This window comes from Natator depressus, chromosome 4 (genome assembly GCF_965152275.1).
Source record: "Natator depressus isolate rNatDep1 chromosome 4, rNatDep2.hap1, whole genome shotgun sequence".
NCBI classification, from domain to species: domain Eukaryota; kingdom Metazoa; phylum Chordata; order Testudines; family Cheloniidae; genus Natator; species Natator depressus.
This window is the reverse complement of record NC_134237.1, coordinates 122,897,917-122,924,878: the sequence shown is the minus strand read 5'-3', so window position 1 is coordinate 122,924,878 and position 26,962 is coordinate 122,897,917. Positions and strand designations below refer to the sequence as shown.

General features: G+C 42.4%; 1 protein-coding gene across 1 annotated transcript; it reads right to left on the bottom strand.

Moving 5' to 3' along the window:
• Positions 1-22: 22 nt before the first annotated feature.
• LOC141986981 (uncharacterized) lies at positions 23-25,515 on the bottom strand. Its single transcript, XM_074952071.1, has 9 exons — positions 25,461-25,515; positions 16,364-16,819; positions 14,334-14,469; positions 8,176-8,264; positions 6,838-6,901; positions 5,530-5,618; positions 3,034-3,146; positions 1,963-2,119; positions 23-84 (listed from the first exon to the last, which is right to left on the bottom strand). Exons 1-9 carry the CDS (start codon positions 25,513-25,515, stop codon positions 23-25), a joined length of 1,221 nt encoding a protein of 406 aa, XP_074808172.1.
• Positions 25,516-26,962: the final 1,447 nt, after the last annotated feature.

Sequence of the window (26,962 nt, the reverse complement as noted above, 5' to 3'; positions counted from 1 at the left end):
GAGCTGGAGGGGGGACACAGAATTAAGTAGAATGTTTGGGAAGAAGCTGGGAGCTCCACACCATCAGGTGGCCAGCAAGAGTTCCTGAAATAGGGGCCAAAACAATCTTGTTGTATAAGTTGGGAAAACTGGCAATGCTGTTACTGCCATTTCTTTGAATATGTATCCGTGTGGATCCCACTGTAGATGCACACATACCTGATGCACGAGATCAGATTTTTTATTTTATTTTTTTTTGATGGCAGTGTCCACTGGGGCTGTGCAGGATAGGGTGGCTGTGACCCTCCCTGAGTTCCCTCTTATTGCCCAGGGCAGCAAGACAGAACCTGGTACATGTATGACCTGCTAGTTCTTAGCTTTGGCTAAATTTCATCAAACCCTTCATAAAAACCCTCATAACTTTTTTGACTTGGGATCGATGATGACACTTTTCCCCTCAAAACACCCACACGACAGCAGGGAGGAACTTGGGAAAATAATTAAGGAAGGCCAAATTGGCTTTACAGGCAGTAATGGATGCCTCTGACTTGGCAGCTAGATCTGTGGCCTTGGCGGTGATGCTGTGTAGAGCATCATGGTTCTAAGTATCAGGCATGCCTAGGAAGGAGTAGGCCATGAACAAAGACCTGCCCTTTGAGTGTGTGGAGTTACTCTAAGTATACTGAACGAGGAGTACTTATGGCACCTTAGAGACTAACAAATTTACTTGGGCATAAGTTTTCGTGGGCTAAAACCCACTTCATTGGATGCATGCAATGGAAAAAACAGTAGGAAGATATATATACACAGAGAACATGAAAAAATGGGTGTTGCCATACCAACTGTAACGAGACTAATCAATTAAGTCAAATCAATTGACTATTATCAGCAGGAGAAAAAAAAACTTTCGTAGCCAAAGAAACAATGGAATCAGGATGGCCCATTTCCAACAGTTGACAAGAAGGTGTGAGTAACAGTAGGGGAAAAATTAGCATGGGGAAATAGTTTTTACTTTGTGTAATGACTAGGCATCACTGATGACAGTCGGTTTCATTGAAAACTTCCCAACCAGCTCTGTGCTCTATAATCCCCTTAGCTTCACAACTGTCTTTCTATTGGCCATCACCTCAGCGCAGAATCAGCAAGCTACAAACCCTTAAAGCAGGACCTCCCTACGCATCCTTTCACAGGGACAAGGTGTTTCTGAGACTGCACTCTAACTTCATCCCTAAGATGGTCTCTAGAGTTTCACCTGATTAGTTGAGTAAAGCACCAGTGTTCTTCCTGAAGTCACATGTGCGCAAGCTACACTTGATGGATGTTTGCAGAGCCTTATTCTATTACCAGGACAGGACTAGACCTTTTAAGTCTGTCTCCTCATCTCAGTGGCTATATCTGGCTTGTTGAATGGCCAAGCCATCTCATCATAGAATTTCTAAATGGATCACAGTGTGTCATTAGGTGTTCAGCCTCTTTCCCTCTGATTATTAGGGCACCCTCCACCAAGGCACAGGCAGCATCTTTGGCCTGCTTCAGAAATGTGCCAATATGTAACAGCTGTAAAGAACAACCCACCGACTTCTGTCAAATGTTACACCCTCGATAGGCAAGTGGTGACTAGAGATTGGACTGCAACCCCGGAAGCTATTCTTATGTCTTTAAAGCTGCTGTCTCATACTTTTATCATAATGTACTATTGTGTTTTCGGACAATATTTTAGGGATATTAAGAAATCTAATGAAAATAGGCTAAAGAATCCTAGGAGGGACCATAATTAAGCGACACAAAATTAATTCCTCTGAAAACAAAAATGCAAGGAACAAGCAGTGGCCAAAAGAAGAGAACCCACACAAGAAATGAAGATGTCAGAAAACTAGTCAAGAATATACCACCAAGGGAACACCTCCACTTGTTTAAACAAGAAGTTACCCAAGTTGCAGGTGGATTGTATTCCACTTTTACTATAGCATAAATACTACTCACCTGCTGAAGAAATGGCTAGTAGTACAATGGTTAGAGGAGCCAGTTCACAAGAGTTTCCTGCCTTATAAAGAAATGTTTCCATACAATACTGTGGTTGAGTGCTCCCAGCTGGGCAGAAGGCATTAGAAGGACATGCAATTGGGTTCACATCTGGGCTCTAAGGAATTGAAAATACAAAATAGGTAGCTTCATCAGACAGGTAAGACTGTATTATTTGTTAAGCACTGACACTGCTCAGCATGGTGCAGGACACTAAATAAGCCAGGAGCAGTGGGGGCTGAAGCTGGGTGCCCCAGCACCCCGCCCCTGAAACTGAGAGCTGCACTGGGAGACCCCCCCCGCCCATACACAGCCCCTAGCTGCACCCTGAGTGGTTTTCAAACTTTTTGAACTGAGTCCCCCCTTTGAATTATATTTTTTGGTTGCGTCCCCACACAGCCCAGACAGGCTGGGTGGCCACCTGAGTGAGTCAGGGGGTGGAGGTGGCGCTCCCTCCCTGGACCCCTAAATAGAAGTAAAACTGTCTATATCCAAGAGGCCACCCCAGCCCAGAACCCTGAGCTACCCCTCCCTCCCCCACCGAGCCTGGGTGTTTTTATAGCATGTTGAGAGGGGCCTCAGCAAGAAAAAGGTTGAGAACCCCTGCCTGAAATTTACAGCAAGTGAAGAGTGGTAACTTCAGGTTGGTTAAATAGACTCAAGTCATGCACGGGTACACTCAGGATGGCACCATTACTTGTAGGATTTAGAGCAACAGGTCTGTTACACTGCCTTGCCCATATTTCAAGTAACACAATTAATGGGCCACTTTCCAGTCTTTAGTTTCCCACAAAACTCCCAATGGAGGATCAGTGGAAGCTTCATGTGTGGAGCAAGGATAGGTACATGACTCTAGAGGTGGCTAACATTTGTGACTACACCTCTCTAACATGGCTGTGTTTACATTTTTTTTTAAAGCAAAAAACTAAAAGAACCCTACAAAGGAAGGGGATTGAATAAAGATGGTGTTAATTGTAATAGATCAGCTACATTTGGTAAGACAGACCACTGCTGCGGCTTAGAGAGACTTACAGGACAGTAATAATTTTCTGGGCATTTGTCACAGCTCTCCTTGCCCCTTTGTACTTGGTATTCTCCTATATTGCAGATCTCACATTTGCTGTCGCTGGCGCCTTTATATGTACCTACAATTCAAAAGAAGCACAAAATGAGGGGTAGAACTAGATTATTGGGGCTTTTGGTATCAGTGCATGGTTGACCTATGCTTTAAAGGAGTGAGAGAGGAAAACTGCTGAAAACATTTAATGCACGAAGCAAAAATTGGGCTCTCAGTTGGTCTTTCTATGGTGATGGGCAGAGAAAACTAAAAACACATGGGCTTGGGGAAGAGGGAGGAAACCTGCATTTTTAAACTTGGCAAAGAGTAAGTTTGAGTCATGAGTTCAGTAGAAAACAGGGAAATACTATTCTGCATTTTCACATATTTCAAAACCAATGATGAGAACAAGTTGCAACGTTCTACGCTGGATCCAAAGTTCAGAGGTGTTTGTCTATAACTGTGGTTTGAATCCATTTCTCCTATCCAAGTGAAAGTTGATAGCTGTTTAAAAATTGTTAAATGATGATTAATTTTTTTTCATTTTCTGAACTTCAATGTTCATAAGAACTATGGGTCTTTAAAATTGTGGGACTGTATGTTTGCTGCATTTAATGTTTAATGTATCTTGTGTATTTGAAAACACTACTTCACTATGGAACTTCCTGGTGATTTTTAGCCCTGCTACAGGGGCTGTAGCATAATGCCGTATCACTGACTCGTATGTTGCTTGGTGTTTATATGAGACAGTATTGAATAGAGGCTAGAAATCACATTTTTCTAATTTTCCCCTTCATGAGCTGCTTGTTTATAGATTTAAGCCAGGTCTACAATGTGAGTACTGGCATAAGAATACCGGCATACTATCCCAGTAAAGCTCTTCTAGTGGATGGAGCACTTAGTGACTGTGCTTTTGCCCATATAGCTTAATTCATCCCCTGTGAACAAAATAAATTATACAGGCAAAAGCACTGTATTAGGGGTTTTTTTTGCTGGAACAGCTGTATCAGTCAGGGATTACATGTCATCACACTCTGTGCCACTGCGTATGCACAGAATTCATGTCCCCCACAGATTTCTTTTTCTCCACAGAATATAGATTCTGTTGGAGAGGTGCTGCAATTACAACTTTTGCCTACCAAGGGCTGCTGTGATCCCAGAAGAGACAGCAGCCAGCTAGTGGATAGGGAGGGGAAAGAGGCTGCATTGCTCACAGTGGGGCCAGGTAAGGAGGCATGGGAGGGACAGAGCGGGGCACTTGGGGTTCTTGGCGGGCGGGGTGTTACACTGGGGACAGACGGGCTCAGGAGCTAGTGGGGTGACAGCATTGAGACAGGGACTGAATGGGAAGGGGGCTGCAGGGCCACAAGGGGTAGCGAGGTTACAGGGCCATATGAGGATGGGGCAGATGTGCCTGAGGGAATGGAAGAGGCTAGGGGTCATAGAATCATAGAATATCAGGGTTGGAAGGGACCCCAGAAGGTCATCTAGTCCAACCCCCTGCTCGAAGCAGGACCAATTCCCAGTTAAATCATCCCAGCCAGGGCTTTGTCAAGCCTGACCTTAAAAACCTCTAAGGAAGGAGATTCTACCACCTCCCTAGGTAACGCATTCCAGTGTTTCACCACCCTCTTAGTGAAAAAGTTTTTCCTAATATCAGGAAAAATGTCAGCTAGGGTCTGCATGGGGGAGGCTCCCCAACTCCATAATAATCCCTCTCCCCACCAAAAAAACAACTGTTCCATACTTCTCCCACCCACACCCAACAACCCTCCAGGTTCACTCCCAGGATCCTTCCTTCTTCCTCAGCTCCTCCATTACCCCGATTCCCTAAGCCTTGCACTGCTTCTGAGAGGGGCAGGAAATACATTTCTGTATTGTAGTTTAAATGAATTACTCAACGTTCTGTATTAATATGCCTAGTAGGGAGTCCATTTGTCAAACAAACATTTCTTGAACTATTTTATTTTTGGTCTGCATTGTTACAGACATACTTGCTGACAGGTATTTTGAAATAAATTACCAAAATAATTGAAACTGGCACAATTATATTGTGTTTTGACAAATAAAATATGCAGAATTTTAAAATAGTGTGCAGAATTTTTAACTTTTTGACACAGAATTCCCCCAGGAATAAGTAGAAGTGGTTTTGAGTCTGCTGTAACCAACCTAGGGTACTAGCGAACAAAGCCATTGCTGACCATGATTACCAGCCAAAATCCTGATGTACTGGTGCTGAAAGCAGTTTTCCTGCCAGCGTGGTAGAAATAAAAGTTGCAAGAACTCTTCTGCATTAATGATGAAATGGTGTGTCCTGCAAACGCTAGCCCATAAACCCATGTCAGGTGCCAGCTGCTGGCCAGTTTGCAAATAGAGATCAGCCAAAACCGTCTGCAAGTTTTATTCTCTAAATAAAGCTCATTGTCCTCAGCCAGAATATCAGCTGCATTTCCCTTCTTTTAATTAATTACCTGGCAGACAAAGTGCACATTCTTCAGATGCTTCTCCAAGGGCCTCTTCTCCAGTGGGGCACACTGTACACTTGCTGCAGTTGGTAGTACTTTGGAGAGAAGAGGAGAGAGGAAAAGAAATCTACAAATATAGCTGAACTCTAGCTGAATCATCTGATACAGCATGTAAACTGCATGACGCTGAGCAAAAGCTGACTAGGTCTAAACTATTTGGATGTTAATGCTAGCTTTATTTCCCCTTCGGGCCTTAAATTAAGAGCTGAGGCCTTTGTCTATATTAGGGTTTTAGCTAGCTGTTTGACTGCATTGGTACAAACTTCTAGTGCAGACCCTGTAGCTGAGGTAAGCTACACCAATGCAAGTCACAATTTACAGCACATCTACAGTAGGGATTTATATTCCAGTGGCTGGCATCCTAATGTAGACAAAGCCTAGGCCTAAAGGTACACATCAAAAGAAAAAACAACAATGGGGAAGGGGAGAAAGAAAAGGGGAGTGGCCTTATGGGATGTGAAACCTTCACAAAATACTAATTAGTTCTGATAACTTCTCAGCATCCAAGCTCATCACAAATAGTTAATCACCAAATGCCCCAGTTTTCTTAAAACAAAAGGCCAGTATTGCCAGCTCATTATTACTTATTTTCTTTCTCACCCTTCCTTCCCCCTGAGGAATTTTTGATAGTGAATTCTCAAGTTCCTCTCCATCCAAAATTATTCTCATGCCTTTGCACCGAGGAGTTTATCTGCTGCCCTCTTCACCTCTTTTGTTATCCATGGAGTTTAATCATTAATATAAAACCACATCTTGGACTGCAGTGTGACTGTCAACTGATGGGAGTTTCTAATTCTATTCACTTTTGTTGGCTGCTTGTCTGCCACACGACAGCGTAGTCTGGGTAGAAGGGGAATCCTGAACTGAAACCTCCCATGCAGCAGCTAAATATGTTGCCATTGCACCATCACTGGGCCAGCCTCATGGCACAACTGAAATGCATGTATAGAGTCACCATTCGCTCATCATCACTGACCCACTGAATTTTTAGGATCTTTTACTTTAAGTCAGTGTTCACTACAGTGTCAATTTCAGTTAAGGAGAACAGAATATTGGAATATTTAAGAGACTCTCTCCAACAGCCAGATCCCCCTTAAAACATTGCTCAGTAGGGAGATATTCATCAATCAGCGTGAAAAACAAGGATGCCTCCCTTTTTGCCAGTTGAATTAGTCTCTTGAATCATTTGCCAATAGTAAAAGAATCCTACTATCCTTTCCCGCACCCCTGAAAAATCATATATGTATTTCTTACTTGCAAAATGATCCACGTGGACAGGGCATGCAGAATGCTGAATTTTTCTGGAAGCTGAAATACCCTAAAGAAACAGAAAAGAGGAATCTTCCCTGTAATGGCACCAGTCACTCAATTATCAAGGTTACAAAGAGTTAAGATGAGTCTCAACAATGACATGTAAAACCTTGTTGTGTGTTCTCCTGACAGTGATCTGGGGGAGAGGGGTGTTTGAAAATTTTTTTAAGGAGCCCTAAAACCAGGGGAGAATCATAATGACCTTGCAATACTAGTGTGACATCTAGGAGGCTCAGACACTCCACTTCAATCTAGTGCTATTGCCAAGATTTAAAACTCTGTCAGGAACTGCAAAGTGACACTTTGTGCACCTGTGATGGGTAGACAGGCCCTGCAGAGCTTCTGGTATTGCACAGAGTGCTCCATCCCTATTTTACATTGAATCGAGTGAAGGTGAAAAAGGCTATTGACAAAAGTGCAGGTTTGGGTATAGGCTACCAGCAAGTTCTCAAGGATGTGCAGTTGCTGTCCTACCTTCCCATACAAAAGCTATAAGGAGGGATGTTTTGCCTGGACTGAGGAAAGGCAACTGTGCTTCTGACCCAGTCATCTGAAGTAGGAGGAACTTACTCTAATCGGGGTACATGAAAACCTGGCTTCCCCTCCTGAAGAAAATCAAGAGGACCTGAAGAGAGAGACCGACCCTACCGGAACGTTATCACAGGCTAGTACAGGTGTGAGGGGGAGTATAAGCTATTTTGTTACACACAAGAACAAGGTGATATGCATGGTTTGATGGCAATTTTCCCATCAAATTAGAAAAATATATTAGAACAGTCAAAGGAAATGCAATCCATAGTTCAGTTTTTTGGTCTGAAAAAACAATCCTGTTACTGACAGGTTTCAGAGTAACAGCCGTGTTAGTCTGTATTTGCAAAAAGAAAAGGAGTACTTGTGGCACCTTAGAGACTAACCAATTTATTTGAGCATAAGCTTTCGTGAGCTACAGCTCACTTCATCGGATGCATACTGTGGAAAGTACAGAAGACGTTTTTATACACACAAACCACCCATTTTTTCATGGTTTGTGTGTATAAAAACGTCTTCTGTACTTTCCACAGTATGCATCCGATGAAGTGAGCTGTAGCTCACGAAAGCTTATGCTCAAATAAATTGGTTAGTCTCTAAGGTGCCACAAGTACTCCTTTTCTTTTTGCAAATCCTGTTACTAAATGCTACTTTTTCTTTTAAGTAATCTGTTACTGTAACCAGTTATAAGAAAAATCTTGTACATTCTGGCATCACAGCACACCTTGGAAGTGCATAAGAGTCAAAGCATACCTTTTCCACATGGTCTGCAATCTGGTGCCCCAGACTCATTGGAATAAGAGCCAGGCTGACAGGGCAGGCATGCAACACTTTTCACTAAACTAAAAAGAGAATTGAATCAAGTTAGTTCAGTTTTATCTATTTTTCATGAGGAAAAAAGCTTCAGTCAAATTTAAGCTGCTTAAATGGAGGCTTCTGAGCTTGGCAGACCTATTTGTTTGCTTGTATCTGGTGCATCTCTAGGAAATACAGAAATAGTTTAAGGAGGATGAGGCAGTTCTGGGGGGAAAACCCAACTGGAACTAGCCTGAGCTTTAGACATTCAGTTAAGAAATGAAGTTCTCGATTGCATTAATACTAGAGACTGTATATGCATTTCCTGCAGTTCGCTGCAAGCTTTACGGATAAGTATTGGGAGGACAAGATTACAAAGTCCCGCCCTCAAGGTAGTTAGGCCAAGATTTTAAAATGGGTGCCTGAAGTTAGGAGCCTAAGTCCATACTCAGGCTTGCGAGAGTCCTGATTTTCAAAGGTGCAGAATGCTCAGCATCTACCATTGATTTTTATGGGAGCTGCTGGATATTCTGCACCTTTGAATATCAGGTCACTTCAATAGAAGCCTCAACAAGGATTTAGTAGTCTAACTTGAGGTATCCAGTTTTGAAAATCTTGGCCATACAGCCTAAATGAGACCTGAACAGGAGCTGGGGATGGTAATGAAATATGTTCTCTCCTTTTTTTTAGGAGAAGAGGTGCATATACTGGCTAATGTGTTTCTTATAGGCAGATCCAAATCATATCACTTTTCTAAATGAGGAATTTCCTTCTCAGTTTGATCCCTCTCCTCCATGACCCCTTAGGTATCTTTTCCCATCCCCTATTACTAATGCCACCTTGGAACTTGCATTCTGATCAGATATATCATGTTGTTACTGATTCTGAGGCCTGGTAGAATTCACTGCATACCTGGCTGGGGGAAAGAGGCACTGAATGCAGGTTCACATTGCAGTGGACTAGCAGCTAGCTCCAGCTGAGATTTGTATTAAAGGTAAAAATTAGGAGACATAGATTCAGTGGCAGAAACATTTGTTCTTGGAACTGTGAGATTCTTATTAAGGTATCACTGGTAAGATTGAGAAACCTGGTAATCTCTTAATCTCTAGCTCAGGAGTCCAATTGTGGCCATTGTAATAGCTTAATTGCAAGAATCTAGCTTGGCCTTTGATAAGGGACCAACCCCCTGCCTTAAATTAAAGTCACCAAGAGAACAAGTTACTGCAGAGCCCTCCACCATCCATGGGGGTTTCATAAACTGTGTTGAAGGAAGAATTAGCTGCTAAACCATAATCAGCTGAAGCTTTTGGCACCCAGTGACAGGACCTCTTATTAAAGTGTTCTAATGCATTCTGCAGCTCTGAGGCTGCCTGTACACATTTGTATATGTCTAATGTGTGTAAATGGCCAATACATGCTTCCAAATGTAATATTTGCACACAGCTGATCAGTGAGTCACAACTCACCATTGCACACGGGGAAAAGGTCTAATTTCTACAGGAGACCTAAGATAAAGCAGATGAGCCCAGACAAATTACAGCTGCAACCAAGTCAAGACTGCACTATACCACAGATCCCACTTAGCCTATGAAGTCTGGACAACCTGAGGACTGGTTTCTTGGGCCAACACATGTATTTGTAGGCATTTTGATAGTCACGGTAGCACCTTGCAATCATTAATTAAGCCTCACAGCACGTAATTGAGCCAGTGACATACTATCCCCTTTTACAGATAGGAAAACTAAGATGCAGAGAGAGAGTTTGCAAGACTCCTTTGAGTTACCCAGGAGGAAATCTGTGGAAGAGCTGGAGCAAAAAACGCACATCTCTTGGTTCCCAGCCTTAGCCCTGATCTACACTACAAGTTTAGGTCGAATTTAGCAGCGTTAGATTGATTTAACCCTGCACCCGTCCACACGACAAAGCCATTTTTGTTGACTTACAGGGCTCTTAAAATCGATTTTTGTACTCCCCAACAAGGGGATTAGTGCTGAAATTGACATCGCCGGGTCGAATTTGGGGTAGTGTGGACACAATTCGATGGTATTGGCCTCCGGGAGCTATCCCAGAATGCTCCATTGTGACCGCTCTGGACAGCACTTTCAACTCAGATACACTAGCCAGGTACACAGGAAAAGCCCCGGGACCTTTTGAATTTCATTTCCTGTTTGGCCAGCATGGCGAGCTCATCAGCACAAGTGACCATGCAGTCCCAGAATCGCAAAAGAGCTCCAGCATGGACCGAATGGGTGGTACTGGATCTGATCGCTGTATAGGGAGATGAATCTGTGCTATCAGAACTCTGTTCCAAAAGACAAAATGCCAGAATATTTGCCAAAATCTCCAAGGACATGATGGACAGAGGCTATAACAGGGACCCGCAACAGTGCCGTGTGAAAATTAAGGACCTCAGACAAGCCTTCCAAAAAACCAAAGAGGCAAACGGCCACTCCGGGTCAGAGCCCCAGACATGCCGCTTCTATGATGGGCTGCATGCAATTTTAGGGAGTGCCCCTACCACTACCCCACCCCTGTCCGTGTACACCTGCAAAGGTGGAGTCTCACACAACAGGCATGAGGATTTTGGGGATGAGGAAGATGAGGAGGAGGATAGCGCACAGCAGCAGGTACTGGTAAGTGTACCTTTGTAAATATAATACATAGTTTAAAAGCAAGCATGTTTAATGATTAATTTGCCCTGAAGACTTGGGATGCATTCACGACCAGTACAGCCCCTCCTTTTTAAATGGCCAACCCAACGGGTGCTTGATATGGGAAAGGAGGGCACTGCTGTTTGAAACCATTCCCACATGTTATGAAGGTTGAAGAAGCCAAAAGACTGTGGCTTACCATGGCTGCCTGCAAGCTGAATTCTGTTGCCCGGCCCTGTGTGTGTGATCTCTCACACCAAACCAGCAGGCCCCCAATATAAGAGGCAAAATGCGACCTTGTACCGAAAGCACATGTGCTATGTAATGTTAACAGCTTGGTTCACCATGAAAGAGTCTACCCATTGTTCTCTAAAATGTGTCTTTTTAAATACTACTCTCCCTTTTTTTTCCCCTCTCATAGCTGCAAATGTTTCAACGCTCCCACTATCATCTCTGTCCCAGAGGCTAGCGCAGATAAGAAGGCAAAAAAAACGCACTCGTGATGAAATGTTCTCTGAGCTCATGCAGTCCTCCCGCACTGAAAGAGCTCAGCAGAATGCATGGAGGCAAACAATGGCAGAGTCCAGGAAAGCAGAAAATGAACGCGAGGACAGGAGGGACGAGCAAGATGAGAGGTGGTGGCAGCGTGATGAGAGGAGGCAGTATGCAATGCTGAGGCAACTGGGGGATCAAACTGATATGCTCCGGCATCTGGTGGAGCTGCAGAAAAGGCAGCAGGAGCACAGACCGCCACTGCAGCCCCTGTGTAACCGCTCACCCTCCTCCCCGAGTTCCATACCCTCCTCACCCAGATGCCCAAGAATGCACCCAACCACTCCACCCCAGAGGACTGCCCAAGCAACAGAAGGCTGGCATTCAATAAGTTTTGAAGTGCAGTGTGGCCTTGTCCTTCCCTCCCCCCCTCATCCACCACCCAACCTGGTGCTTCCCTTCTCTCCCACCCCTCCTGGGCTACCTTGGCAGTTATCCCCCTATTTGTGTGATGAATTAATAAAGAATGCATGATTTTGAAACAACAATGACTTTATTGCCTCTGCAAGTGGTGATCGAAGGGGGGAGGGCAGTTGGCTTACAGGGAAGTAGAGTGAACCAAGGGGGTGGGATTTCATCCAGGAGAAACAAACAGAACTCTCACTCCGTAGCCTGGCCAGTCATGAAACTGTTTTTCAAAGCTTCTCTGATGCCCAGCTGTGCTCTTCTAATCGCCCTGGTGTCTGGCTGGGCGTAATCAGTGGCCAGGCGATTTGCCTCAACCTCCCACCCCGCCATAAATGTCTCCCCTTTACTCTCACAGATATTGTGGAGCACACAGCAAGCAGCAATAACAATGGGAATATTGGTTTCGCTGAGGTCTAACCAAGTCAGTAAACTGCACCAGCGTGCTTTTAAATGCCCAAATGCACATTCTACCACCATTCTGCACTTGCTCAGCCTATAGTTGAACAGCTCCTTACTACTGTCCAGGGTGCCTGTGTATGGCTTCATGAGCCATGGGTGCAAGGGGTAAGCTGAGTCCCCAAGGATAACTATAGGCATTTCAACATCCCCAACAGTTATTTTCTGGTCTGGGAAGTAAGTCCCTTCCTGCAGCTGTTCAAACAGACCAGAGTTCCTGAAGATGCAAACATCATGTACCTTTCCCTGCCATCCCATATTGATGACGGTGAAACGTCCCTTGTGATCCACCAGTGCTTGCACCATTGGAAAAGTACCCCTTGCGGTTTATGTACTGGCTGCCAAGGTGGTCTGGTGCCAAGATAGGGATATGGGTTCCGTCTATGGCCCCACCACAGTTAGGGAACCCCATTACAACAAAGCCATCCACTTTGACCTGCACATTTCCCAGAGTCACTACCTTTAATAGCAGCAGCTCAGTGATTGCACTGGCTACTTGGATCACAGCAGCCCCCATAGTAGATTTGCCCACTCCAAATTGATTCCCATCTGACCGGTAGCTGTCTGGCCTTGCAAGCTTCCAGAGGACTATTGCCACTTGCTTCTGAACTGTGAGGGCTGCTCTCATCTTGCTATTCTTGCGCTTCAGGGCAGGGGAAAGCAAGTCACAAAGTTCCATGAAAGTGCCCTTACGCATGCAAAAGTTTCGCAGCCACTGGAAATCATCCCAGACCTGCAACACTATGAGGTCCCACCAGTCTGTGCTTGTTTCCTGGGTCCAGAATTGGTGTTCCATGGCATGAGCCTGCCCCATTGCCACCAGGATGGCTAAATTGCCAGGGCCCGTGCTTTAAGAGAAGTCTGTGTCCATGTCCTCATCACTCTCGTCACCACGCTGCCGTCGCCTCCTTACCTACTTTTGCAGGTTCTGGTTCTGCACATACTGCAAGATAATGTGTGAGGTGTTTACAATGCTCATAGCTGCCACAGTGATCTGAGCGGGCTCCATGCTTACTGCGGTATGCCGTCTGCAGGAGAGTAAGAGAGCAGAGTTGCAGCGGAAGTGGTGGCTGACGACGGATGCCACAAGAATAGATATTTATAGAGAATGACGAGAGGACCTGCGAGGTGGATTCAGGAGAGCAGACTGGCAGTGGAAACGGTGGAGAATGCCGATTAGCACCGTGCACATTTCCCAAGGAAGAACACACGTACCCGAGAGCCCATGACAGACAACATGGAGAAATTCGCTATTGAGACAATAGCAGCAGAGCAGAGTTGCAGTGGAAGCGGTGTATGACGATGGTTAGCAGCACCCAGGAGGACCAGAACGGATCCCCCAAGCTGCAAGAGAGCAGAGCTGCCAGCAGCACCCAGGACACAACAGCGGCGGTGTCGGTGAGCTGAGCGGGCTGCATGCTTGCCATGGTATGGCGTCTGCATTGAAAAAAGGCGCAAAACAATTGTCTGCCATTGCTTTCACGGAGGGAAGGGTGACTGATGACATGTACCCAAAACCACCCGTGACAATGTTTTTGCCCCATCAGGCATTGGGAGCTTAACCCAGAATTCTAACGGGCGGCGGAGACTGCAGGAACTGTGGGATAGCTAGCTACCCACAGTGTACTGCTCCGTAAGTCTATGCTAGCCACAGTAGTGAGGACGCACTCTGCGGATTTAATGTGCTTAGTGTGGACATACGCAATCGACTATAAAATCGACTTCTATAATATCAACCTAATTTCATAGTGTAGACATACCCTTAGTTTTTGATTAAGTAAAATCTTACATTTTCTACTGTTGGGAAACCCCATTAACACTGCTCCTGCAGCCCAACTGGGGGCAGCAAAAGAGATCCTATTCCAGGAAATTACTATTAATCATGTTTATTTCTGTAGTGCCTAAGGGCGAACCAAGAACAAGAGCCCATTGGGCTAGGCACCTGTACAAACACAAAGTAGTAGACCCCATTGTAATGAGAGAGAGAATACACAATCTGTGCCTAACCAAAAATACAATCCCAATCACAACAGTGGTCTAGAGACTTACTTAGTGTAATATCCTTGTGGGCAAAGCAGACATGACCATTGTCCGGCTAGAGGCTGATAGTGACCAACTGGACAGGATATGCAATCAGTAGGGTCTGCACAGGAGCCCTCTGAGCAGCAGAAACAACCCAATGTCTCTAAAGCAGAATAAACATTTTTTTACAAATGACATTTGTATCCAAAGATAAAACACCAGTTTTTAAACCACAGATCAATATCATGAATGTAGAAATATCTTTGTCTAAGTGGGCCTCGGACAAAATTTTATATATATATATATAATGTACCCTCACATAACACTAGGGTGACCAGATGTCCTGACTTTATAGGGACAGTCCCGATTTTGGGGGCTTTTTCTTGTATACACACCTATTACTCCCCACCCCCGTCCCGATTTTTTACACTTGCTATCTGTCACCCTACATAACACGGTAGGATAGAAAAGAAAAAATATTGAATTTAATATTAAAAATCAGATTTTAATAATCCCAGAGTACTTGAATCTGCTCAGATTGGCACAAGAACAATTGCTGAACAGAGAGTATGTTATAGTCCAGGATCTCAAATCTGTTGTCTCCATTGTGGAATCTTTGTAGTTAACAAGGCTACTTTTAATTTGAGAGACCAGGAGGTTTTTCCTCACCCTCACTCTAAAAAATAATTTTAAAAAATTACTTTTGATCATTGATTAATGTAAGTTTAGCAGGAAATAGAACTGAAGCAGAAACCCCCAAAGTAGAGAATTCTGCCTTAAGAAGAAACAGTCTTCTGAGCATGTGAAACTACATTACTATTCCCACATCATAAAAATTCTATCAGTCTTAACTCTACAACACTAGTTTAATCTACTTAGAATAATTATGTAGGATTTGCCATGCCAGCTCTTGGTTCATCAAATCTGTTATCGTTCCTCTGGCAGGAACCAATGCCTGCTACTTTGCAACAGAGCATGTGAGACAGGAAAGATTATAATGGACCCAATTGTGCGAAGTTGTATATGGTGGTGTGGGCAATTAGTTCTTGACCTCTGCAGAGATTGTCTCATGCCTCGAAGGATCAGAGCTGGTTATCCCTCTCTTAGCATGCCCTGATACATGTTTTATTATCGATCCTAACATTATCCAGTCTGGTTTTAAAAATAAACCTATGGTATTTATTTAACTGATCTCCTGCTCTAGTGAATTCCATAAGTTGACCACATGTGGTATTAAGGAGAATTTCCTTTTGGGTGATTTTTTCATTGTGGAACATGAATCCTTATTCTTAATACTTTAGGCATTAGCAGAGAGCAGGTATTCAGCATTGTGTAGAGATGGAGATGAGGTCCCCACCAACAGGCTGGTTAGTGGAGACATTTGCCATCTGTTTCTGGTCTTTATATTCATTGGAGCTTTTTAATTCATTCTTATTGCCTAAAAAAGTGAGCTTAAAAATGAGAAAGAAAGTGCACACTCACCCTTAAAGGTGACCTGGAAAGGGGGAAGCAGGTTGCCCTTTCTTGCTTCTTTAAAGGGTATGAAAGGGGTCTGCAAAGGCTTATTTTTCTTGTTTAATAGTTTTTACTTTAGAAAATCAGAAATGTCAAGTCTCATTGCTGAGGGGCTTCCAGTGTAACAGAGGTGGACTGGGAGCACTCTCAGCACTTAATTGAAGGGGCAGGAATACTGAATCTTTAACAGCGGTTTCTTTCCGATTGTTTGAAACAAATAGTTTGAAATTGTTTTTGTTCATATCTACCATACTTAGAATCACTTCCCCTCTCCATTAGCTACGTTTCACCGGCATTGTGTTTTTAGGTTGTAATCCTACCACTTCTTCAATCAACCACAGTGTCCTCCAAGTTAGACAGGGTGAACAAGGCCTGATGTCCTAATGTAAAAAACGAGTAGGGGGAAAAATCTGAGCCCTTTTTTGTAGCATGATACAGCAATAAAAAATAAAATCACACACCCAGTTTTTGTCCCTTTTGCAATCGCCTCAATAGACAAAGTAAGAGAGCTGCAGCTGGGAGGGAAAACTTTTGAATCTTACCATTGCTGGGAAATGTTCCTGGTGAACAAGCTGTACACGCTGTCGTGTTCACTGCACTGCAGTTTGTGGAATCCATGGTGCTTACGAATGGAGTGGCTGATGGAACCCCAGCAGACGCTGTCACGTTTGGAGCAGTAGACAGCATGCTGGTAGGTGTGCCATTGGGGGTAGCTGATGTTACCCCAGCCAACTCTGTCACCGCTGATGTTAGTCCTGGAGAAACCTGAAGAGTGGTCCCATTTGGAATAGTGGATACGGTTGTGGCAGATGGCACCCCTGTAGTTTCCGTGGGGTTTGCAGTGGTTGACAGCATTTCAGCTGTTACTGTCACAGCTGTAGTTGATACCGTAGAGACCCTGACAGTGGTTGCATTTGGAGCAGCTGACGAAACACCAGCAGATGTCAGTGGTGATCCCGTAGAGACCTGGGCAGTGGTCATTTGTCCAACAACAATACCTAAGAGGGGAAAAAGTCGTTGTTAGTGGCTCAGATAGTGTACTCCATGTGGGGAGACAACTCGGTGGAGACTCATTTAGCTAGCAGTTAATCCAAATCCATTTGCTTTTTTGATGTTTGTTTGGAAACATTTTCTCCATTATGCTCAAGGAGTGATGCAGAGAGAAGCAAACTAGATAAAAGTATATACAATAATTAGTGGTCTAGAGAAGGTAACTCGGGTGCTTCTATTCTCCCCATCTTATAACACAAGGAGACCTTCAATTAAGCGACAAATTCAAAACTGATAACAGAAAATATTTTTCACAAAGTGCACAGGTAGACTGTGGAACTCATTGCCACAGGAAGTTGTTGAGGCGAAGAATATAAAATCCAGAAAGTGACTGGATATTTATAGGAATAACAAGAATATCTAGAATTGTAATAACAGGTATTGAAGGGTATATTGAACCTCATGTTTCAGGGCTCACGTCAATCTCTACATGTCATCCTGATCTCTAATAGTTAATGGAAGGTGAATTATCCTCATCTGCCCACTTTGGGGTTTCTTACACCTTCCTCTGAAGCCCACTGTTGGAGACAGGTACTGAACTAGGTGGACTTCTGGTCTGCTCCATTCCATTTTATTCCTTATATTGTTCTTATAACAGGATATCTGAGTACCTTCCACCAGTGCATTAAGGGATGTGCCTAACATCTGTAACTTACATGGTTCATTCTCTCTCATATCCCCTCCCCAGGGGGAGAATTGTGTGTGCAGCATAGTGTTTTGGTAGGATTTTTAATGTCCATGCTGCTTGGTGTTTACATTGGAGAAGGTAGGTCACGGAAGTGCATTTTGCACTTGGAGTTGAAGGTGATGAGGTTTATGATGGACCTTAGTTCCTGGGGGAGTTCATTCCAGGCTTGGACTGGCCTCCTGAGAAAGCTATGTCTCATGCATAGATGAGGTTTACCCTTATACTAGAAAGTTCCATTGAACCTAAGGAGCGAAGTTGTCAACCACAGTCTTCATCATGGTGCTTTAGGTGATCTTTTTAGATATCCCAGACCTGGTCATTGAGTGCTTTGATGATAAGGCCCAAAACCTTCAGATTTGATTGAATATTCTCAGGGAGGCCGGTTAAAGAGAGTGGAGAACAGGTTTGATGTGCTTGCGGTAGTCCATTTTGCTGAGCAGATGAACTGCAATGTTCTATACTTTGTTGGAGTCTCCTAAGGGCTGGTGATTTCTTGGCGAGCTATATTGTATTGCTGTAGTCCCGAGGAGGGGTGACAAAGATGATCAGGTCATTGTCTGCCAGGGTGGGACGGAGAGTCCTATCCAACCAGAGATGATAGAAAGCATTACTTATAGATGCTGCTGTGTGAAAGCTTAATGTCAGTGAGGAACCCAAGAGCACTCCTAAATTATGGACTGAACTACTAACCAATCGTAAGTATGTGCTTGAACTGAAAGAGACCTCCCCATGGCATGAAACTCTTCAAAGTGTTTTTCCCTGCCCACCACTTTAGCAATTCCTATTTTCCTAGAAATGGGATGAGTCTAATACTGGATACTGTGGAAGTATCTGCAGGCAATCCACCGTACCTGGGGCAGAACAAACGGCTCTCCCAGCATTATATTTGAATTGCAGGAGCTGTTCACTGGAGGATGATCCATTTTAAAAAATATAATCTACAATTCTGCATGCAAAAAGCCTCCTTTTTCCTCACTGGGTCACCTTTAGGGCATCATAATTCTGAACTATATCACCATCTGTACAATGCTTGGATCAGCATCTGAAAGGTTCTATTCTGTAAGGTTCCTAATGCTTTTGCTTTTACACTGCATAGCTTCGTGTGTTGTTTGAGGTGGATTCCTCAATCTTGCAGGAATGATTGCAGTTCAGATTGCTTTGCTGTTACATGTAATAGGTTAAAATATGTCTCCTTGTTAAAAGTGAAATCTACAAGACTTTGACCTGGGAGTAGCCATTTTGGCCCTGCTACCCATCCTTGAAGGGGAGAAAGACCCATTAAAGTAAAAAGCAAAGAGAGTAGCAAGATTATTTAAATTTAGCAACATAATGATTAAGGCATTTCAAAAAAACAGCAACAGCTGTCACATCAGGGTAGAAGGAGGGAGTGCAATAGATCAGGAAGTTGGCGTGGGGATTTTTTAGGTACTTTTTACAATAACTAACTGCTGCTGCTGAAATTTTGTGAACTGATACCTCAAAGAAGTAAAACACAATTATGACTAATGGATTTCTTTGTTCCCGCCTCCTCAACGCCTTAGCCAAAGAATCATCGTTGTTACATCAGTGTCTGGAAGCTGGATCAGGCATAGATACAAAATGTCCAAAAACTGCTCACAAGTTATTGTGCTGGTGTTAAGAGAAATTAATTAAACATAAACAAAATTCTTGTCATAAACTGCTGGGAATTTCAATTTGAATAAATGGACAGCTCTTGATAGTAGATCATATCCAGTACTAAGATATTGTTGAAGTGTGTAGTACAAAAATAACATCTTAATTTTCAGAATAAGCCAGTGATTCACACACTGTAATTTTACTTATTGAATTTTCCTCTGCTTAACCTGATGTTTACCCACCTTGTCCTAATCAGCACCCATTTCGGAGGCTCCAGCATAAAGGGAGTGTGTGGAACTTAAATGTAAGTTGCAGGGGAAAGGACAAGTTTAAACAACATTTAAGAACTGCTGCAATGTTCAATTTCAAGGAAGTGAATGGATCAGTTTGCATCAGAGGTATAAGCTATGGAAATAACAGGACATGTACCCCATGGGGAGGCTGCATGGTCTAGTGGGGATGGCACTGAACTGCAAGTCAGGAGACCAGGATTATACTTTTAGCTCTGCCACTGACCTGCTGTGTGGGACAAGGCAAGACACTTCACCTCTCTGAGCTTCTTTTCCCCTCCACCCTTTTTCTGTCTTGCTGATTTAGATGGTGATTTTTTTTTCAGGGCAGAGACTCTCTCTTACTATGTTTTTGTACAGTATGTGGCATAACGGGGCTGCAATCAGCTGGGACTGCTGGGGCTACTGTAACGCAAACAACACCATCCTCATGGGAATTCAGCTGGTTTGCAACCTAAAGACATTTGAGAAATACGACTAAAATACAGAATTTAATTTCTACAAACAGAATCATACAACTGAAAAAATGGGTCCATTGACAGTTAACCTTTAAGAACTCTGGCCTTTTAGTCATATGAAAACTGTTAAGGAAACTCTTCTGTGCTTTATAGAGATTAGAGTTACACTGACACTAACTTCTTTCAGAGTAACAGCCGTGTTAGTCTGTATTCACAAAAAGAAAAGGAGTACTTGTGGCACCTTAGAGACTAACCAATTTATTTGAGCATGAGCTTTCGTGAGCTACAGCTCACTTCATCGGATGTAGCTCACGAAAGCTTATGGTCAAATAACTTTGTTAGTCTCTAAGGTGCCACAAGTCCTCCTTTTCTTTTTACTAACTTCTTTGTTGATTTGGAATCTGAGATCTACAATTTAAAAATATTTAAGCCAAGGAGTACCTAACATCTTAACCATTCTCCATGCGTGCTCCATATTGATTGTTGTTTGTCTAGTCTGTTAAGATTGTAAGCTCTTAATGGCATGTTTTCCTAGGGGCATATTCAGTGCTTAGCACATTTGAGGTGCTATGCAATAAATGTTTCTGTAGCAAATTAGATTGTAGTGTAACCAAGGCCATTCAGGCTCTCTCAGTACTGAGCCGTTTTTTCCTATTAACTTTATATTAAATTTTTAAAATGTATATACAGAAAAAACAAACTGTAGGTAAACTTCTCATAATACATACACTTTTTATAATAGATTAACCATTTGCTACTTCACCTTAACTATATTTGATACATTTAATTATATAAAATATTAATGTAATCATATATATGTATGTATAACAAATGTAATCAAAATATAAATCAATTATTTGTATTACACAATTTACAAACAACACAATTTGTTTATAAAACTCCAACTGGTTAAAGTAAAATTATTAAAATAAGATAAAGAATAGAAGCAAAGTTCAGAGGAGGGGCATACAGACAGGGAGGAAAGGGAGAGGGTAGAGAGGAGGGGGGGGAAGAAACGGGGACCGTGCATTTAATAGGATCATTCAGATACTTCCAGGAAAGCATCTGACATCTGAGAATTTTTCTTGGGTATTTCTGTTACAGTATACAGTTCTTTCCATGGTGGCCAAGCTTATAATGTCTATGCTCCAGTCTTCAATTGTTGGTGTTTTTTTGGATTTCCAGTTTTGTGATACTAGGCTTTTAGCGATTATTAGTGCTCTGATGAGCCAAAGCTTTTCAGATTTATTCAACTTCTAATTAACACCCATTAGTTTTAAGATTATATGTTTCTCTTGTAACACGATTTTATTTGATAGGAAGAAAATTATCTCTGCAATTAAGTTCTGCCCAAAACATAAGGGTATCGGAGCATTCCCAGAGCATATGGGTTAAGTTAGCACATGTTTTGAATAGTGGGCGAGGGATCCATGCATCATCCATATGATTTTCTGCTGGATTAATCTTAAACAGAGGTCGAAGGAACAGTTTGGAGAACTGGCTAAAATGTGTTTCCATTGGTTAGCAGACAATAATTGACCTAGTTCCTCCTCCCATTCCTTTTTTTTTTTTTTTTTTTTTTTTTTTTTTTTAAGGGAATCCGTGTTTAATTCAAATTTGCTAGCCAAGTGTGCATATAGCGTTGCCATAGGTCGTGGCAGCCTGAGTAATATTTGGAGAAGTGAAAGCAGTTCAGGTAGTCAGGGGTAGCGCAGGCAATGGGGCCAAACAGATGGGAGACGCCATGTTTCAGATGGATATATTGCCACTCCTCCTTAGGCTCCAGCCTGAACCTTTCTTTTAATATTGTAAAAGGAAGGAAGGTGTCATTTCCAGTAAGTCACTTTTCTAATACAATCTGGCCAAATGATGGGGTTTTACATAATTTTGAGGTATCCCAGATAGAGGCCTTGATACATAAAAAGGGGTGATTTTTAAGTCTAGTCAACAGTGGACACCAAGTATATTTGGCTGCCACAATAGCTGGTGGTTGTTCTTTAGGGAATCAGTAATAATCCCAAGGCAGCACATTGGAAAGGGGTAAAGGAGCAACCAATTCTGCTTCCAGACAGAGCCAATCCAGGCCTCTACAGCATGAGGGAATGAGCCACTGTGCTGCTTGCCTGAGAACTATTGCCTGATGGTAAAGTTCAAAGTTGAGAAATCTGAAACCACCTGTTTTGACAGAGAGCTGTAATCTCTGTAAGGAAAGCCTGGGTTTGTTACCAGCACCACACAAGAAGGACTGAACATGGTGTCAATTTTGGTAAAATAAAAGTGAGGAATATGGATAAGGAGGGAATTCAGAATAAAAAGGATCCTGGGAAGGGCATTCATTGTGATTGTTTATTGGTCCCCAAAGGCAGAGAGTTGGTGCCTGCCATCTATTGAAATTGTTTGATAAGGGCATGATTAATGCAGCTAGGTTAACCTTGACTACATCTCTAATTTCCTTAGGGAACAGGATGCCAAGATATCTGAGGTTTGTCTGTTACCATCTAAATGTCCCTTTAGGAGAGTCACTTCCAACTAGATCCAATGAGATCTTCATTGCTTCTGACTTATCCCAATTTATCTTGTAGCCAGAGAATTTGCCAAAGTTATCTAATGTTTGTAGGATATTTGGAATGGATTGATCTGGATTTTTAATAACTAGGAGGATGTCACCTGCATAGGGAAGGATTTTTGTCTCTCGAGACCCTGATTTGATCCCTTGAAGCCCTTGGTGTTCCCTAATTAGTATTGCAAGTGGTTCTAATGCTAGATTGAACAGGGGACAGGGAAGGGAGCATCCCTGTCTGATTCCCTGAAACCAATCAAGGACGGGGTTTGTGAATATTGTACTATTTGTTAGGATACAAGAGTTGTGTTTGGAATATAACAGCTTTATCCATGAAATAAAGGATTTATCCAGGGTAAGAAACAGACATTGCCAGTTCACTCTGTGAAAAGCTCTCTTTGCATCAAGTGAAATGATTTAATGATTGCATGGAGATTTCTAGAGAGTGTTGAATGCCATAACATTAATCAACTAACGTGTGTTATCTGAACCATGCATATTTTATTAAATCCCACCCAATAAGGGTGAACCATATCTCTCATTTTTTCAAATCTCTTAGCCAATATTTGTAAAAGTATTTTTATATCAATATTGATTAAAGAGATGGGTCTATAACTATTACACTTTTGTGCATCGTTACCTGGTTTATGTATTACAGCAATTAGGGCTTCCCTCAGAGTAGGCGATAACGTACCTTTCTTGAAGGCATCTTCATAAATGTATTAGAGCTTAGAGGCCAGAATTGCTTTGAAACTTTGATAGAATTCTATCAATGGCCATCAGAGCCGGGGGTCTTGCTAGGACTCATTTCCTCCATAGCCCTGATTATTTCCTCTGATGGCTGCTCTTCTGAGATGTATGGGATTCAATGCTGATCCTAATTAGAAACAGCAATTCTGCAGTACCTTTAAGGAAGGGCACTTTGGTGTCCGTCCATACCTTGACCAAGGACCTAGGCATGAAGTCCCCCTCTTTTGACTCAGTTTACCTTAAAATCTGAAGTCAGTTTTCTCCCCTTGGGAACACATGCCAATGAGCTGCCCTGGTTCCAATTCCAGTTTTGCTAAATGGGTTTCACAGTAAGCTGAGTGGTGCATTGGTATGTGCATTGGCTCTAGCATACCATTGGGCTCTCCTGGAATAAGTTTTCAGAAGGAACCATTATGATCACGTAGTATGACCTGCTGCAGAACAGCTCCTGGATGTTTGTCTTGCCATAGAAGTTTGTCTTCAAGCCACAAGTACTGAAGTAGATTTAAGTTCCCTGGATTGCACAGGACAGTTGACATTTTTAAAATGAAATCTTTTGTTGAAAATAGCTATTTTATTCAAAAACTGCAGGGGGGGTGGTGGCAAAATTTGACAAAACTGCTGAAGTTTCTAATTTTTCACAAAAATTGTGCTTTTATAAAAGTAGTTTTTATCCAACATTCTAGAAATTTGGTGCTGAAATGGTTATTGAAAATTTTAATTTACCGAATTTGGTGATTTGTTCTGCTTTCTAGATGGAAGGAATGATTTTTTTTTAAAAGATCACTAAAAATACAGCTGAAAAACATCCAGAAAGTGTTGAAGATGGGACAACTCATGTCAGCTAGGCCCCCAACATTGACCAAACAGCCTTTATTTTTCCTGGAAGTTCACTGAACTCTTTCAATTACAGAGCCAAATTCTTCCTGACTTACAGTATTTGCAACCATTGATTTGTAAGGCAGGCATTCTTTAGCCTACAGTTTGCAAATGAAGCCTGGTGGTTTGCTGAATTTCCTACCTTTGCCCCCCTCCCCATACATTGTCTGCAAATCTGGAGAAAATAATCATTCAATCCAAGTGAAATAAATCAAAACAGAAGCTACATATCTCGGGGAGTATAAAAAAAACCCCTTTGTTTTACTAAAGAATGAAAAGGTGAACAAGTGGCTTCTGAGTGGGAGAGCATCCATATTTGCTTAACTCCTGGCAGAGCAGGGACTGCAAGTCTTGCTCATTTATGTGTTATATCTTTGACAGACAGATAAAACTACAAAGTTAGTTATTTGAGCAGCTTAACACCCTGGTACGTCGCTTTAAAAATGCAAGCCTGCCCGTTTCAATGGAGTAGCAGGATGTATTATTTGTTTGTATTCCAGTAGTGTGTTGGAGCACCAGTCATGCCCCAGAGCCCCCTGGTGCTAGATAGTACAAAAAGACTGTCCTTGCCGCAAAGAGCTTACAATCTAAAGGTATAGGCCTCCACCATGCGGACAGACAACGCCACTTGGCATAAATATGATACATATTGTAAAGAATACAAGTTCTTGGAATCCCAACAGTAAACACACTAAAACTAATCTAAAATATTTGTTTATAGACTAAACAGAGGGACACATTCTGCCCTCAGATACATGAAAGCAACTCTCATTGAACTCGTTGGGAGCTGTGTATCTGAGGGTGACATCTTGCCCATAGCATGTCATCTGTTGTAACAGAAAGATAAGTATGTAAAAACCTCTTGCAGTATGTTCTGTATCTATGCTTTACTTTGCAGAAAGACTGATTATTCTGTGTACCTTGGAGCTGCAAGGGTCATTTTCTAACACTTCCTCCTGCTTTTTTGCAATTCTGCAAGCAAAGTACTTTCCTGATTATTCAGGATTTAGTTCAACTTCTAAAGTCTTTCTTCCAAAATATTTAAACTTAGCTGAGCAATGGGTCCAGCCATATTTGTTTTTCAGGGCCATTGTGCCAGCTGAGTGTTGCTGTATATATTTATATCCAATTGCAAGACTAAATGTTTTTAATCATGTCTTTGCAGCCTGTTTTCCTTTCCTCTGTTCCCTCACCCTTTTCCCTGCTGTTATACATTGCTTCAGAAACCAGGAACTGTATGAAAATGCAAAGCCCCTTCGTTATCCCAGTGCAACAGTTTAGAATCATAACTAGTATCTTTCTAGACCAGAAAGAACAAGTGTCACATTTTTAAAAGTAGTTACTCACCCATCAAACAAGCTGCACCTAAACTCCAAAGCAGAGACCTAGGACATGAACCCATTTTCCAAGTGAGTCACGGCTCCTCACCAAGTGAGAGCAGCTGCTAAGCTCCTACAGCTAACTGTTTGTCCTTTTTTTAGTTTTTGTTCCCAATTCCATCACCTGACTCTGATCATGTGGTTGAGTCAAACCAAACCCCCACAACAAACTAAGCAGGATTTACTTTTGACAAGTGTCTTGTGTTTCAAAAGCATAAGTCCAAACTAAATATCGTGCAGAAGGGTTTCTGTTCACTCTGAGTACCTGCACTGAAATACATGTACCAGAGAAGCTCTCTGGAAGAAGCAAAGAGCAGAATAAGCAGCTGTTGGATCCAGCATACAGAGTTCAGAGGGGCTATGAGGCTGGCTGCTGTCCAGCCCCCATGATCTTAACCTCATCGACAAGCATTACATCACTTTTGACATACTCAGGATTTCCCATAACAGGACAAACAGAAACAGCCCAAAGAAGTTCCCTTTGTAACTGACACTAAGGGTGATGTAACTAAGGTCAGATGATTTCTGTGGCCAACCTCAAACAAGTTTACTGGCATGACAAAAGTTGCCAGAGTTGATACGTCAAATATTTGTGAGTAGCACAGATCTTACAGTGCTTGGTAGGTGAGAGGTTTAATGTAACAAATCCATATCCCATTGCTGCCCCATTTCTGATTCAGGCGTTGGGTGCAAGATTATTATTATTATTATTGTTTGAGGCTGGTTTCTGCTGTGTCTCTTTTCTTTGTTGTCTTATACTCAGTTCTAGTAATTAGGGGAAGTATCTTATATACTTTCATTTTATATATTTAACTAGAAAATCCCACTGTTTCAACTTTTCTTTTGCCATATTGATTCCAAAATCAATCCTTGGATTTCTTGGGTATTTGTCTCCCAGTTTCTAGTATTGCATGATTGCAAGCACTGGTTCTATATTTGGAAAGGGTCTGTCTGTGGTTTGTGTAATTAAACTGTGGTATGGTTAGTGTGAAACTTCAGTGAAGGATCAGTAGCCGTTTAGCTTGTTGTGGTTTTGTTTTTTAATCTGTTTTTCCCAGTAAGGAATCATTTAGAGCTAAATATAGTGTCTGAGCACTGTTTCTTTCTTACTTTGTTCAGCACCTCAAAAGGATTCAGGGTTGGGCTCTGATACTTACCTACCTCCAGAGTCTGCCGTCCATACTGGGCTGCAAGTTTTTATGCGAAAGTTCTCAAGAGATTTCTGGTATTTCCTGTTGAGATTTCCCCCCCAGCAAAATTCTTGAGAGCAGTCTCACATGGTATTTAATCACTTCTGGTCAGGTTAGGTGGAAACCAGAAATTGAAATGTGGGGTAAGGGGGAGAAATACTCTGAACTCTGCCTTTAAAAAAAAATCAGTTTTTTAAAAGTTTTGTTTTATCTGACCTCTGTTTGTGTTCTTATTCCTTCCGCTTTTAAAGAGAGACACACAGCTGTTTTTGGCTCCAAA